The sequence below is a fragment of the Vanellus vanellus genome, assembly GCF_965231255.1.
Source record: "Vanellus vanellus genome assembly, chromosome: 2".
Classification (NCBI taxonomy): domain Eukaryota; kingdom Metazoa; phylum Chordata; class Aves; order Charadriiformes; family Charadriidae; genus Vanellus; species Vanellus vanellus.
The window spans coordinates 115518262-115531585 of NC_138906.1; the positions used below are offsets into that span (position 1 = coordinate 115518262).

Consider the following 13324-nt stretch of genomic DNA (forward strand, 5'->3'; position numbering starts at 1 on the left):
GCCCCGATAATTGCACTTTTGCATCAACATAGAATGGAATGCTTTTCTTTTTTTTTTTTTTTTTTAAATAAGTAGTTCAGCGATAGGAAAGAGAAGGCAAGTCTCCGCTCTTTGTTTTGAGCGTGCAGTACCTCAGAGAGTAATTTAACAATGTCTTCGCTGACAAGACCCTTTTTTTTCTGGGGAAAAATACAAACGGAGTAAATGGGCCACAAAATTACCACATATGTGGTAATCTTGGAATAGAAGAGAAGAAATTAGATTTAAAAGCTGAACGGGGGAAGGGGAGCAAAATATTTTTTTTTTTATAAGGTGTTTCCTTAATTGCCTTTCACTGCGATGATTCGAACTTTGTGAATCGTATTATATTTAGTGCTGTCATCTTCTGCTCCCTCAAAGAAAAAATAATCGGACACTCAGAAAGAGAAAGGGGGAAGGGGATCCTGCTCCTTGGTAGCATGAAGGAATATCTTCCAAAAAGAATTGCCACAGTGCAGGAATTGTTCTTACACGCTGCGTTTTGTAGCTCAGATCGCTGGAACAGAGAGATGCCTTCTGATGATCCAGTAAAACAAAAGCCATAAATGCTCAATGTTTAGTCTCCTGCCAGTTTCCCTACAAGCAGTCGTTGCCGTTTCCCTAGGTGACTCGCAAGGGTTTGCTCCTCCTTTAATAAGATTTGACATGCCGTCTCTTACCTGCCAGCCACCATCTCCCCTTTCTGGGGGCGGAGGGGGGAGGAATTTGCTGCTGTTACATAACGGTTACCTGGAGCATCACACGTGTTCCCAAACTGGGGATGTCTCTGGCCCACAGGAGAGAGGTGGAATTTTGTAATATTGCAGATCAAGTACAATGGCTGGGAAGAAACTTTCACAGGGCACTGCTTTCTGGTGTTCAAATATTTCCCTTGTGGATTTCACAGTAATTCCTTTCCCACTCCTTTAAGAAAGGCAAGTAATATGTTTAACCCTCCCCCAGTAATGTGTAAGTAGTCTAATGAAACAAATGGTATCTATAGATCAAATATACTGCCTTTCTCCTTTTATTTCCTCCATCTCTCAAATCCTGCATGACATCACTAACCACAGTGTACAGCATAACCCCAGACCCCATTAGGGAGTGGGGCTCGGGATAGGGGAGCTGTCAGTGTCCTCTGAGCTCCAGTGCTTTGCAAGCTCCTGACACCAGCAAGATCGTTGCTTTTTTGTTTACACCAGCAGATACCACTCCCTCGATCATTTACCTGGAGCATAAAGAAATTAATTAGCTGTTTGACAAGAGTTTAGTGGGGCACATGGCTGTTTTGCTTCCTAGAGTTACTTAATTGTCTGTCTTGTCAGTCTATCTGTCTTTCTCATACACAGGAGCTGTACGGGCAAGGGAGATTGTCCTTCTGGTGTCAGCCCCAGTCCCACTTGTTGAGGGTTTTAATTAGCAGGTGTTTGAATGCAGAACAGCAGAGATACCTCTTGTGCTGCAGGTCTGCCCCTGGTCTTCACCCTCTTCTCTTCTCTCTTTCACTGCAGGAGCTGGAGTGGCCGTAGGGGGCAGTGCTCTGGGTAGCCAGCCATGATTGCCACTGGAGGCCTGCTGAGGATCTCAGCTAGGAAACAGGACCCCTTGCGACCCCAAAGCCAAGTCCCTAAACGTAAACGCAAGACCAAAAAGAAGCGCAAGAATGATGTGGTGGTGGTGAAGGGCAAGCTCAAGCTGTGCTCTCTCTCGGGGCTCATTGCACTCTGTGGCATCCTGGTACTGCTGGTGGGCATTGCCTTGGCCGTGGTGGGCTACTGGCCAAAGCCCAACCAGGTGTACAGAGAAGGCAGCTTCAGTGGAGGCCGACAGCTGGCACCACAGGGTGGCACCCCCAAGAACCGCTCCCGGAGCCAGGAAGGGACACACGCAGGGATCCATCCAGAGTCACCTCCTAGAGCCAACACCTCCACCACTGCTACCACCCGGGGGTCCCCACAGTCTCCCCCAACTTCTTCATCTCCCCAGGCCTCAGTGGGTTTCCTTTTCCGTCTTTTCTCGAGCTACTTGCATTCAGACAAGCTGAAGGTGCTGGGACCCCTCATTATGGGTATTGGCATCTTCCTCTTCATCTGTGCCAATGCAGTACTGCATGAGAACCGTGACAAGAAGACCAAGATCATCAACCTGCGTGACCTCTACTCCACCGTCATCGATGCCCACAGCCTGCGGGCCAAGGATGGAGGCACCCCAGCCTCAGCCCCTCTCAATGGCTTTGTCAACTATGTGCAGTCCCGGGGCCTGGAGCTAAAGCCTGGTGGTGAAGGCTTGGGTGCTACAGCCATGCTGGCCAGAAGCTCCTGGCCACCAGGACTGGGTGTCTCCCTCTCCCCACCGGACCTGGCATCCTTGCCGCGGCGCTCCTCTTTCTGCACCCCACCGCAGCCGCCCAGCCTGGCCGAGGCTGTGTACAGCATCTACCGGGAGCATGCCGCCCTTGCTGGCCACACTGTCACCAGCCCACCCTGCAGCCCACCAGAGAGCTGGGGCCGGCGCAGCACAGCCAGCTCCATTGTTGGCTCTTCGCTCAGCGCTTTCACCCTCCTGCCCTTGGCACCGAGCGGCGCAGGGGGAGGCTGGCGGAGGCCCCTGGGTGAGCAGGGAGCCCGGGAGATCCCACGGGGGGAGTTTGAACTCAGCCTCACCAACCTCAGCAGCAGCCGCATCGAGGGAAGCTATGGGACAAGGAGGCACAAGCTGGTTCTCAGGCGGCAGAGCACCAGCTGCTTGCCTGATGCCAGGCGTCCCCTTTTCCCTGAGCCACCTCGGTCCCCGGCTGTCAGCGGGGGTCTGGACTCCAGCCGCTTGGCAAAGGCATCTTCTAGCTACTCCAAATCTCTGGACCTCGGGGGGTCACGTCCCTCTACCCCTCCTGCCGTCACCAAGATGGACTCCCAGAGTTCCAAGTCTGAGCCTTCCAGCAGCAATAAGGGCTACAGCCACCTGGAGGAGGCAGGCACCTCCTTGGAGTCAGTTGCCAACACCCCAGCCAGTAAAATCCAGGACTGTGAGGAGGAACCAGCTGAGAAGATGGACCCTCTCAAGGCTACCAGCAGTGAACAAACAGGGGAGCAATCCCAGCAAACTCAAAGACAGTACACAAATAAAGAGAAACTTTTTATGATTTCTAGGTCGCACGCTGCATTAGGGCTGGAGGACGGGGAACTGGAGAGTACTGGCATCTAAACAAAACCGAGAAGGCACGAGGACACCTTGCAACCCTCCACACCTTCCCCTCTTCTCCATCTCCTTGTGGACTTAGGAAACCAACCAATATCCAAAGAGCTGCAGTATGTTACCCTTGAAAATTGAATTCAGTAAATCCGGTAGATGACTTCAGGAAGAAAAAGAAAATCCTTTCTGTCCAATCGTGATTTCCATGCAAGCCAAATTGTATTAAATATCCACAGTCCAGTAAGTTCTTTGGATCAGATTAATACAATTTCGGACAGTATAACTGTGCACTTTACTGTTTTGATTTCCAAGTGCCCCTTCTTCTCCTCCAATTTTCTTTCTTGCTGATTTGCCACTAACTGCTTGAAAACTGCAGGCACCTTTTTAAGCTCAAGAGCAATGTGGTCTTCAGATCAAGAAAGCCGAGCTCTCTCTTTGTTTTGGTTCAATCACTAAAAAGTTTGCAAGGCCTTAAGGATGATGTACCTTGACAAAGAATGAGTTTGTTTAAATTCTGGAAAAAAAAACGACAATTTGGAAGAGACTGGAGCGGAACAGAGCTCTGATGTTTTAGTTAAAACCATTACGTTCTTGAATCCAAAATACCTACTACTATGTGATACTTTATTAAGTATTATTACACATGTATTGACTAATAGCATTAAAAGATTTTTTTTTTTAATAAAACATTTACAAACAAAACTGCCACACAAAACAGTCCTTTATTTTGGTAAGTAATTACAGATACTAGAAGCCTTTTTTTTTTATACTGTGAAAGATAGAGATGCTATGAAGCCAAAGGTTTGCTTATGCTTTTAAGTGGGTAATTAATCATTTAGGAGTAACTTCAAAATAAATACTGGTTCAGTTTCTGAGAAACCACACTTTAATTTAATCAGCAGATTCTGTCTCCTTTTCTAACAGTGCTCTGTGACAGCTGAAGAAATGTGAGATTTTGACATGCTAAGGAAAAAAGTGTCTTAAAGGTTTGACCTTCTATGAAAATTAGATTTTTCATGTTTAAAGCATTAATCTCGAACTGCAGCATATTCTTTCTGGATTTTTCACTTCCCTTATAACTGTTGCATTAAGCCTGTCTGCTGTTATGGTTCCTATTTGTGAATGCATCTGCATAAACTTAATTTTAAAGCATAATGATAGCCCTGTCAATCTCGTAGCAGTCGGCCCTATTGAAGTCAGCGGAGGTTTCTCACTGACTTCAGCATGGTGAGGATTTCTTCCTGCGTGAGAAAAGCATCAGGTTTCCTGAAAGCTGGAGAACGCCTTGTCTGTAGGCAGATTTTTGGTAAATTCATGAGCTGTTTGATTTTTCTGTAGCTGCAGCACGGCAGGCACTCTCTTATTTTGCCAAAACAGCTTTATATGCTCGGAAGATTGTGTCAATGCTCCAGATTTTAAATATGGATGTGGCATTTCACTACTACGGGAAGAGAAATTGACACTAAACAAATACAATGTGTAGGCAAGCGTCTTTCTGTTGCAATTAAAATTTTTCTTACAGTTTTATGTTTTAAAATGCTTAGTTACATATTTAACTACTTACATTACGATGCATGCAAAATGGAATATAATGATCACTAAATGCAATTGCACTTAGTAATCCAGGAAAAATCCTTTATTAAATAAGGCTAATCTAAAAGAAAAGAAGGGGGGGGGGGGGGGGGCGGAACAATTTGCCATGTCAGAGTCCTGAAACTGGGGAAGCAGAGAGTACTTGTCCTCTCAAGCAACAGAGACACAGAGGCGGCAATATTTTTCCTCCCATCCCTGGCAACCAGTAAATTGACAATATGGACACCAGTGTGGCATTTTTTGCTATCAAACTGCTGGCCCGCAGCTGGTAAAAATACATTGTAAAACTGCCTGAACTGGTACGGGCTAGATTAGGTGCCGCACAAAGTGGCAAGCGGGCAGCTCAGCCGGTGCTGGCGTTCGCACCGGACTTTCCTTCCAGTTCCTCAGGAGCGATGGCCCTGTGCTTCTGCTCCTTCTCCTGTGACTTCCAGCAAGATTTATGAGATCCGTCTGAGCAGTGTTACCTGGTGCTGATGGAGATGCAAGTTATTGACACAGCTGAAGACACCCTGGTTGTTATTTTCCACCTGAAAACCCTTCATTGAGGTGCAAGGGAAGAGGCAAGTCATGTGCTGCTTACTGGGGCGTGGGGTCCTCGTGAAGATGTGGCAGCAGGTGGTTTTATTTTGAGGGGAGAAACAGATGTTCTTTTAAATATTCTTAGTAAATATTTCTTTAGTTACATATTTAACTGAATCTATAGTGTGGTCTGAGGGGGGGGGGGAACAACTTTAAAAAAGCCTCTGGGTACTTCTTAGATTGATTGAAAATAAAGCAGCCCAGTAATTCTTCTGCAGATTAATTTACTGCAAAGCTTTCTGAATAACAAAATTACAACAGAGTTTGGGTTTAATAAGTAAAATTATAGCTTGCTCCTATGTTGCCAAAAAAGGTGTAAAACGTGAATTTTCATCAGTCAAGCCGTATTTTTTTTGAACAGCAGCTAGAAGTGATTTGTAACATATAGATTAATAAGCAGAGAAAGCTGCCTCTTTTTGTTTGCAAGTTGTCCAAAAATCTTTCATTATTTTTGCAAATTTATTAATTAAAACTATTTGTTCAGCAACTTATGCAGTAGTGGAATTGGAGTCAGAAACTTTTGTTTAAAATTCAAGATGGGCAAGTTACTTTAACATGCTGATGTTGGAAAACGGCTGAGAAATTCAACCCCTCTGCATCAGCCATGACTGCTGTTAGTACCGTCAGCCTCAGAGAGAACCTCAGCGGCTGGTAAGGGTCTGAGCTTTTCCTGGTGATACCAGCAGGTGATGGGAGCGCTGAGGTTTGCGCTTTGACCTCTTCTTGAGAGTCTCCCAGCTGGCCCTGTCCCCTTCTCAGGACTGCCAGGCTGCCTCTTGGCCATCGTTTGCTCATCCTCTCACTTGCTTATGCATTTTTCTCCCATCTAGTTTCTTCCTTTTAACCTTCGTCTCCAGTGTCCTGCCACCAAGTGCTTCCTCTGCAGTCCTTGTCAAGAGCCAAGAAACTGCTGCTACTTACCAGTATCTGCCCGCCTGCGTGTTGTGGAAAGAGATGTGCTCCCACACAAAATCTTTGTTAAGAAGGAATCATTTGTGCCCCTGTCTAAAAAGTGATATCCTTGAAGATACGTTAAGCTAGAATATCTAGGCATAAATTTTTGCTATGGAAAAATCGGGTTTTGGTCAAGAAACGTGTGTTTTGTTTTGATTTTTAGCATAGAAGTGGTGCTATGATATTTATATGAAATTTCCAGAAAAGTTTATTTCTGCCTGAAGCCTCAGAACGCTCCCATCACTACGTTGAAGGCTGTGTCTGTTCGAGTATAGACGCTGCTTGGACCAGTCTGAGGACATAGGTAAATGCCCTAATTCTACTTCAGTCGTGCTGCTGTTTATTACAAAATCCTCAGGGCCCTGGAGAAGCTGCTGACATGGTCGTACTGTAACCCAGTTGTGACTCAGTTTTCACTGGCTAGCAAAGTATTTAAAATCCTTGTGTTAACCTGGCTCACTTGGCTGAACTGATTTACCGAACACCCCAACTGTTGACATATCAGCTGATCTACTACAGAAGACTATAGCGCAGATTTATTACCCTGTATTGTTTAGATACATTTTTAACAGCCTTTTCAAGGACAGATGCAGTCCGACAGTGAGCAATAGCGCACATACAAACATCGAATTAGGTAACTGTTAACAACCAAAACAGTTTACACAGAAGTGGCAACATGGTTTCAATTAAACAATAATTATTATTAAAAGTAATGGAGATGGCACAATGATAAATCTTATTGGATTTCAGTAGGAGGAATAGCCTTTAATAACACTTAGCAGTTTTTCTTTCTAAACAAGAACATGTTAATGTGGATGCAATAAAACAGGACTGTATTTATAGCGAGAAATGAGAATTACTCATAACCTAAGTAGCTCACCAATTAGTACTTTGCCTCATTAACATATTTCAGTCCTTCGAATTTCTCTCTGCATGTGAAAAGAGGGAAAGAGAGGGCGAGAAAGAAAAGTAAGCAACAACCAACCTCTGGCCATAACCTAGCCAGAAATCAGACCTCGCTGTACAAAACCCATAAAAAATATGAGTGCCCAATGGTAGCTGATGATTAAACTGTTAATAAAAGTACAGATTTTTTCGGCCTTTTTTTTCTTCTACGGCAAACACATCAAACAGTCCTCAGAACAAAAAAAAAAAAATGCTTTTTCTATCAACTGTCCAACACTGTAAATAGCAATAATGCAATGCTTTACCAGGCTGCTTAATTACTATTTTTCAGTTTGGGCCCAAAAACAGCGAAGAAGAAGATGCACAGCATCTGCAGGTACAATCTGAGAGGATAAATAGGGTCTCAAAGCCACAGGAAAAAAACTTCCATGGAAAAGTATACTGTTACGGATTTTATTTTGGAATTTTCTTTTTTCCTTTCCCCTTTCTCCCCATGACAAGTTTGGGTCTGGTGAGGACGTGTAACTGATATTGTCAGACTGGAAGGTAGAAATGGAGAGAGATTGTTTGGCTTTAGAGAAGCAGCCCGTGCCATGCTAAGCTTCACAGCTAAAGTCAAAAGTGTCAAGTAAAAGGTGAATGTTCGGCATTTAAGGATAGTTATTACCAAACAATTGGAAGAACCATCACAGTATTTACTGAAATATACAAGTATGTTCATAGAACCATAGACTAGTTTGAGTTGGAAGGGACCGTTAAAGGTCATCTAGTCCAACCTCCCCAGCAATGAGTAGGGACATCTTGAACTAGATCAGATTGCTCAGAGCTCCGTCCAACCTGACCTTGAATGTTTCCAGGGATGGGGCATCTACCACTTCTCTGGGCAACCTATGCCAGTGTTTCACCACCCTCACTGTAAAAAAGAAATCTTCCTTCTATCTAGTCTAAATCTTCCCTCTTTTGGTTTAAAGCCATTAGCCCTTGTCCTATAACAACAGGCTCTCCTAAAAAGTTTGTCCTCATCTTTCCTGTAAGCCCACTTTAAGTACTGGAAGGCCACTATAAGGTCTCCCTGGAGCCTTCTCTTCTCCAGGCTGAACAACCCCAATTCTTTCAGCCTGTCCTCATAGGAGAAGTGCTCCAGCCTGCTGAACGTTTTTGTGGCCCTCCTCTGGACCTGCCCCAAAAGGTCCATGTCTTCCCTGTGCTGAGGTCTCCAGACTTGGGCACAGCACTCCAGGTGGGGTCTCACAAGAGCAGAGTAGAGGGGCAGAATCACCTCCCTCGACCTACTGGCAATGCTTCTTTTCATGCAGCGTGGGATACAGTTGGCTTTCTGGGCTGTGAGCGCACATTGCTGGCTGATGTCCAGATTTTCATCCACCAGTACCCCTAAGTCCTTCTCCTCAGGGCTGCTCTCAATCCCTTCATCCCCCAGCCTGTATTGATACCGGGGATTGCCCTGACCCAGGTGCAGGACCCTGCACTTGGCCTTGTTGAACCTCGTGATGTTCACGCAGGCCTACTTCTCATGCTTGTCCAGGTCCCTCTGGATGGCATCCCATCCCTCAGGTGTGTCACCCACACCACTCCACTTGGTGTCGTCAGCAAACTTGCTGAGGGTGAACTCAATCCCACTGTCTATGATGTCATTGATGAAGATATTGAACAGTACTGGTCCCACTACGGACCCCTGAGGGACATCACTTGTCATTGCTTTCCATCTGGACATCTGAATCATGGTTTGGGTGGGGTTTTCTTATTTTCTGTGAACTGTAAAAGATAAGATGTTGCAATACCCACCGTCACACAAGATAAGATGGTACAATAGCATCACATAACCTAGGACTGCTCTTTGTTCATCACCACTTTTAAGATTTGGCACGCTGCTGACACATCCTCCCCAACCTGTCTGGGAGCAGGCTGAGGCCATGCCATACAGCTCCTATTTTGCTGCCATAAACTAAATCAGCCATTTGTAAAGGAGCAGGACGTTGTAACATGACCATCAGTTCTGGTAAGAGTTGGAGCTGGCCATAACTGTGCAAACAGATGTGGCTCGGTATAGGGTGCAATGCAGCTCCCTTCACACCTTGCAGCAACACGGAAGCTTGTGATAGAGTCTCACAAAATGCTACCTGCAAAGGTCTGGCAAACCAGTGTTTCTGAGGTCTGCCAATGTCCTGGTTTGAGAGTCACCTGAGGCAGCTCCATCAGGATAAATCCCCAGTAAGCTAATATGATATTTGTGCAACACCATAATAGCCTTCCTCCCTTTTTTCCTGAGGCATACGTTAGGTCGTAGCATTTTTTTACTTCACTGACTTTACAATCAAAATTTCTTTTAAAGAAACGCAGTTTGGTCTCAGAACCTAAGAGAGCCTATTATTTAAAATGCTTATAGAGCATCAGATGACCTCACAGTCCTTAATGTATTTCTAACATGCCTTGGGTACAGACTGTGACTATCTTCCTTGTAAAAACAAGGCACAGAGGTACAGCCACAGATGAAGTGTGCAAAGACCAGATTATTATTTTTTTTTTAAGGGAGAAGAAGATAGGCACCAGTATGCAGTGATGACAGCATGCAAATATCTGCCTCTAAGTGATGTTTCTGAACCACGCAAGTAGCCTACTGTGCAACAGAGCCTTGAACACTTGTCCTCCAACAGGAGATCCATCCCTCATCTTTAACAGAGCCTCTTTCTGCACGTGAGACACTGAAGAACTAAACTATTTCACTGTCTTTCAGACTGATCACATACAATATTACAGGAAATAACTTAGCAAAAGCCTAAGGCTTTCCGAAGACCTCCCTGCAGAATATTTAAGGACACAAGCGATATTAGGCAGATGGTGTCCTTCTGTTTCAAATGAGGAATTCAAAATGAGAACAGGTAAAGTCTGACACTGCTTATTAGTTTACTGCAGTAACACAGCAGAAGGTCACGATAGTAGCAGCTCTTTGGATTTTGGAAACTGAAATCTGTCTGCTGGCACCGCTAACCTAATTAACACTACAGGCTGCCTTGGCACTTGAAAATGCAAACAGGACGGTTCTTGTCCTTGTGCCTGTCTTTGCAACGTGTACAGTGTCTGCAACAGCAAAACCGAAACAAGAACAGGTGCTAAGGTGGCGTCTCTCACCATCTGATCAGACTGATACAAGCAAGCTGTGGAAGGAAGTTGTTTCTTGTAGACCCTTAAACCAGAGGTTTGGTGCATCGTCACCTTAATGAAGCAGTTGCGCTTTTTAAGGGACTGTTTGGGACTAACATGCAGGAAGGGTGAGGATGCCTTCCTAGCAATGTCCTTTGCAAGGATCTACTGCATCTCCTCTGGCACACAGCAGGGGAAACCTGAATAAAAGCTGTAGCACAGCTGTGGGATCAGTGAGCTCCCGGTGCTGCAGCAGCACTATGCCTCGGTAGCCCTCTGTCGCAGATGGAAATATTTGACACGATTATGATTTAGTAGCAATTTAAAATTTATGAATGATTTGAAGTAGATCAAGAATTAAGTTTTAGCAGCACTTAATCATTAACTGATTTAAGGATTTACAAGATGCTTCAATAAAATAATTGAACAGCAACTTAATTACAAATTTGAAGATGGCAAGATTCACACTAACTTACTATAAGGTATCCTAAATCAATACATAAACATATAAGCACGAACATGCAAACACACAACACTTAAAGGCTCATGCAAACACCTACACCCGAGTTTTTCACCATGAGGACTAAAGGTGCCTTCACAACGAGCAACGCCAATGAGTTGATGAGTACCCCTTTTACATGTGCACAGACAAATGTTTGGATCCAGTAAAATATAAGAACATCCACACTTGTAAGAGCTAATGTGTATATAGGGAGGTGAATGGAAGAGAGGCAGCCTATAGTTAAAATGTCCCTCTTCGAGTTTAGAGCAAATACTTACAATGCATCGGCATTCCTCAGCAGGAGATAACTGGGACTCGGGGAGTAGACTCGCCCTGGCCTTCCAGTCCTTGAGGTGTTTGCCCGAGCGGCGTCCCAACTCAGGGGAGTTGCAGGTCACAGCCCGCTGTGATCCAGGAGAGCTCAAAGGGTCTCGCTAGAATCACTGCTTATAGGGTCCAAGACAATTGACTTTCATCAGGTATTTTTCCACTCTGACCCAACTCAGAAGATGGAATATTCCCATCCTTTTCACCAGCTGTGCAAGTCCAGAACTGGCTAGATTTGCAAGTTCTGGTATCATCTCCCTTCAGGCCATGATCCAGGTATAGATGTACTGGGCTGTCAGGGAGTGATAGTCCCAAGTGATGGGGGAAGCAGGAACCAGAGGCATTAAGGGATTGCCTTAATGCTCTGGTCCTTTATCTTTTGCAATTCATGCCTGACATCTCCTAGGTTGGTATGCCCCCCCAGGGACGGGGAATTGCACCAAACGCCAAGTGGCCAAAGCGGGCAGGGAGGGGGAGGTTGCACCTCCGCACCCTCTGGCTGGTCCATGCTTGTCACTGTCAATCACGGAGGAGAGGGAAAGGGGCACATGATGAGCTATGGAAGGTCATCAGCTTCTAGTTTGTAAGTCAGCTGCCAGCATAGCACCTAACGAGCCCCAGGAATTACCCAGAGGCCAACAAGATTGCAGGTTACATCATCACTGGTGTCAAGGAGGTACTATTGAAGTTGGCAGGCAAAGGAAAGCAACAAATCACTGGAGTTTCTATTGCACTTGTTCTTGCAGTTTTGGGTTGCCAAATGTGGACAAAGAGGAACCACAAAATATTGCAGTTGTACCAGCAACGGTTAGTAGCACTCAGTTGTTCCTATCTATAGTTGGCACTGGCTTCACTGTAAATCACCACAGCCTCCGTAAGAGCTCTGTGCAGCTCTGCTAGCATCATCCTAGCCAAATGGAGGAAGGGAAATAAAAGGCTTTCCTTCCCTTGAACGGGAAAATCTTGTGCAATGGCTAAACCAAGCTGCCACCTCACTCCCTCACTTCCTTCCCATGCTTCTTCCTGAGAAGCTGGACCACCACAGGACAACCAGGGCTGCAGCGGATGTCTCCTCCTGGCTTGGCACACGCAACCATCCTGTGTAGTTGCCTGATGAATCCAGGGGAGCTGACAGGCCTGAAGTCAAAGGAAGCCGACACATTCAAAGGAATTACATTTGTAAAGCAATATTAAGATAAAGTTTACTATATCTTTCATTTCACCGTCAAATTGGGCCAGTCCTCTACTCAAATAAACATTTTATGCTGCCTAATGATTCACCAGCAGGTTGAATTAATTCTCATATAGGCAACAGACTTCTCAACAGTAATGTTTTCCAGCAAGCTGTATTAGGTATGTATCCAAAATGTTCCGCAGAATATCTTGTTTTAGCTTACAGTTGTAGATAAACCTCACTGGCAATTTAGATAAATATACTTTAGGTAACTGCCACCATAGAAAGGATACAACTATGTTTTTCAGCAAAACTGATAAAAAAAGTGAACACGAGTATTTTGTTTAATCCCAGCCTAGAGAAATGGTTGGGCAGGAGACAAGAATCAGATTTGGATCAATACCAGTTCCTTTACATAGAATTGCCATTTTACAATTCAGTCTCTTGCTAGAAATGGAATTTTCACCCCATCAGTGCTCAGAAAATCCCAGATACTTTGGTAGATTCTAGATGTCAAAACATTAGGAAATTAAGGCATAAGTTATTAAAATTATTTTTAAAAAGAATTGTAGATTCCTCTGAGCAGTTGCAATGCTTATAAGTTGCAGGGAAAATAAAGATTACCCCTAAATATCAGTAGATGTTCCTAAAACATTTCTTCTTTAACACAAAACCAGAATACACGTAGCAATGTAGGCTATGGAGAAGGTTTTTGTTAGCAGGAGCTTCAAGTGGCCTGGGTGGCATCGGTAGGTAATATCCATTTCAAACACGCGCTGATAGATGTTCCATACTACGATGAGGGATCGCCTAATCTTTTTTCCTTTCTTTCCTACCATATAAGATGATAAATTATTTGTATTACACATAGTAAATGGGAGCAATATCCAGTATGCAGCCTTCTCTTAAAAAATCTG

The 13324-nt window shown here is 44.6% G+C and overlaps 1 protein-coding gene across 1 annotated transcript; it reads left to right on the plus strand.

The window, feature by feature from the left end:
- Window positions 1-1572: 1572 nt before the first annotated feature.
- TMEM200C (transmembrane protein 200C) lies at window positions 1573-3222 on the plus strand (the record flags this gene model as incomplete). The annotated part of the gene is made up of 1 exon (XM_082479946.1): window positions 1573-3222. The coding sequence occupies one exon, from the start codon at window positions 1573-1575 to the stop codon at window positions 3220-3222; it is 1650 nt and encodes a 549-aa protein (XP_082336072.1).
- Window positions 3223-13324: the final 10102 nt, after the last annotated feature.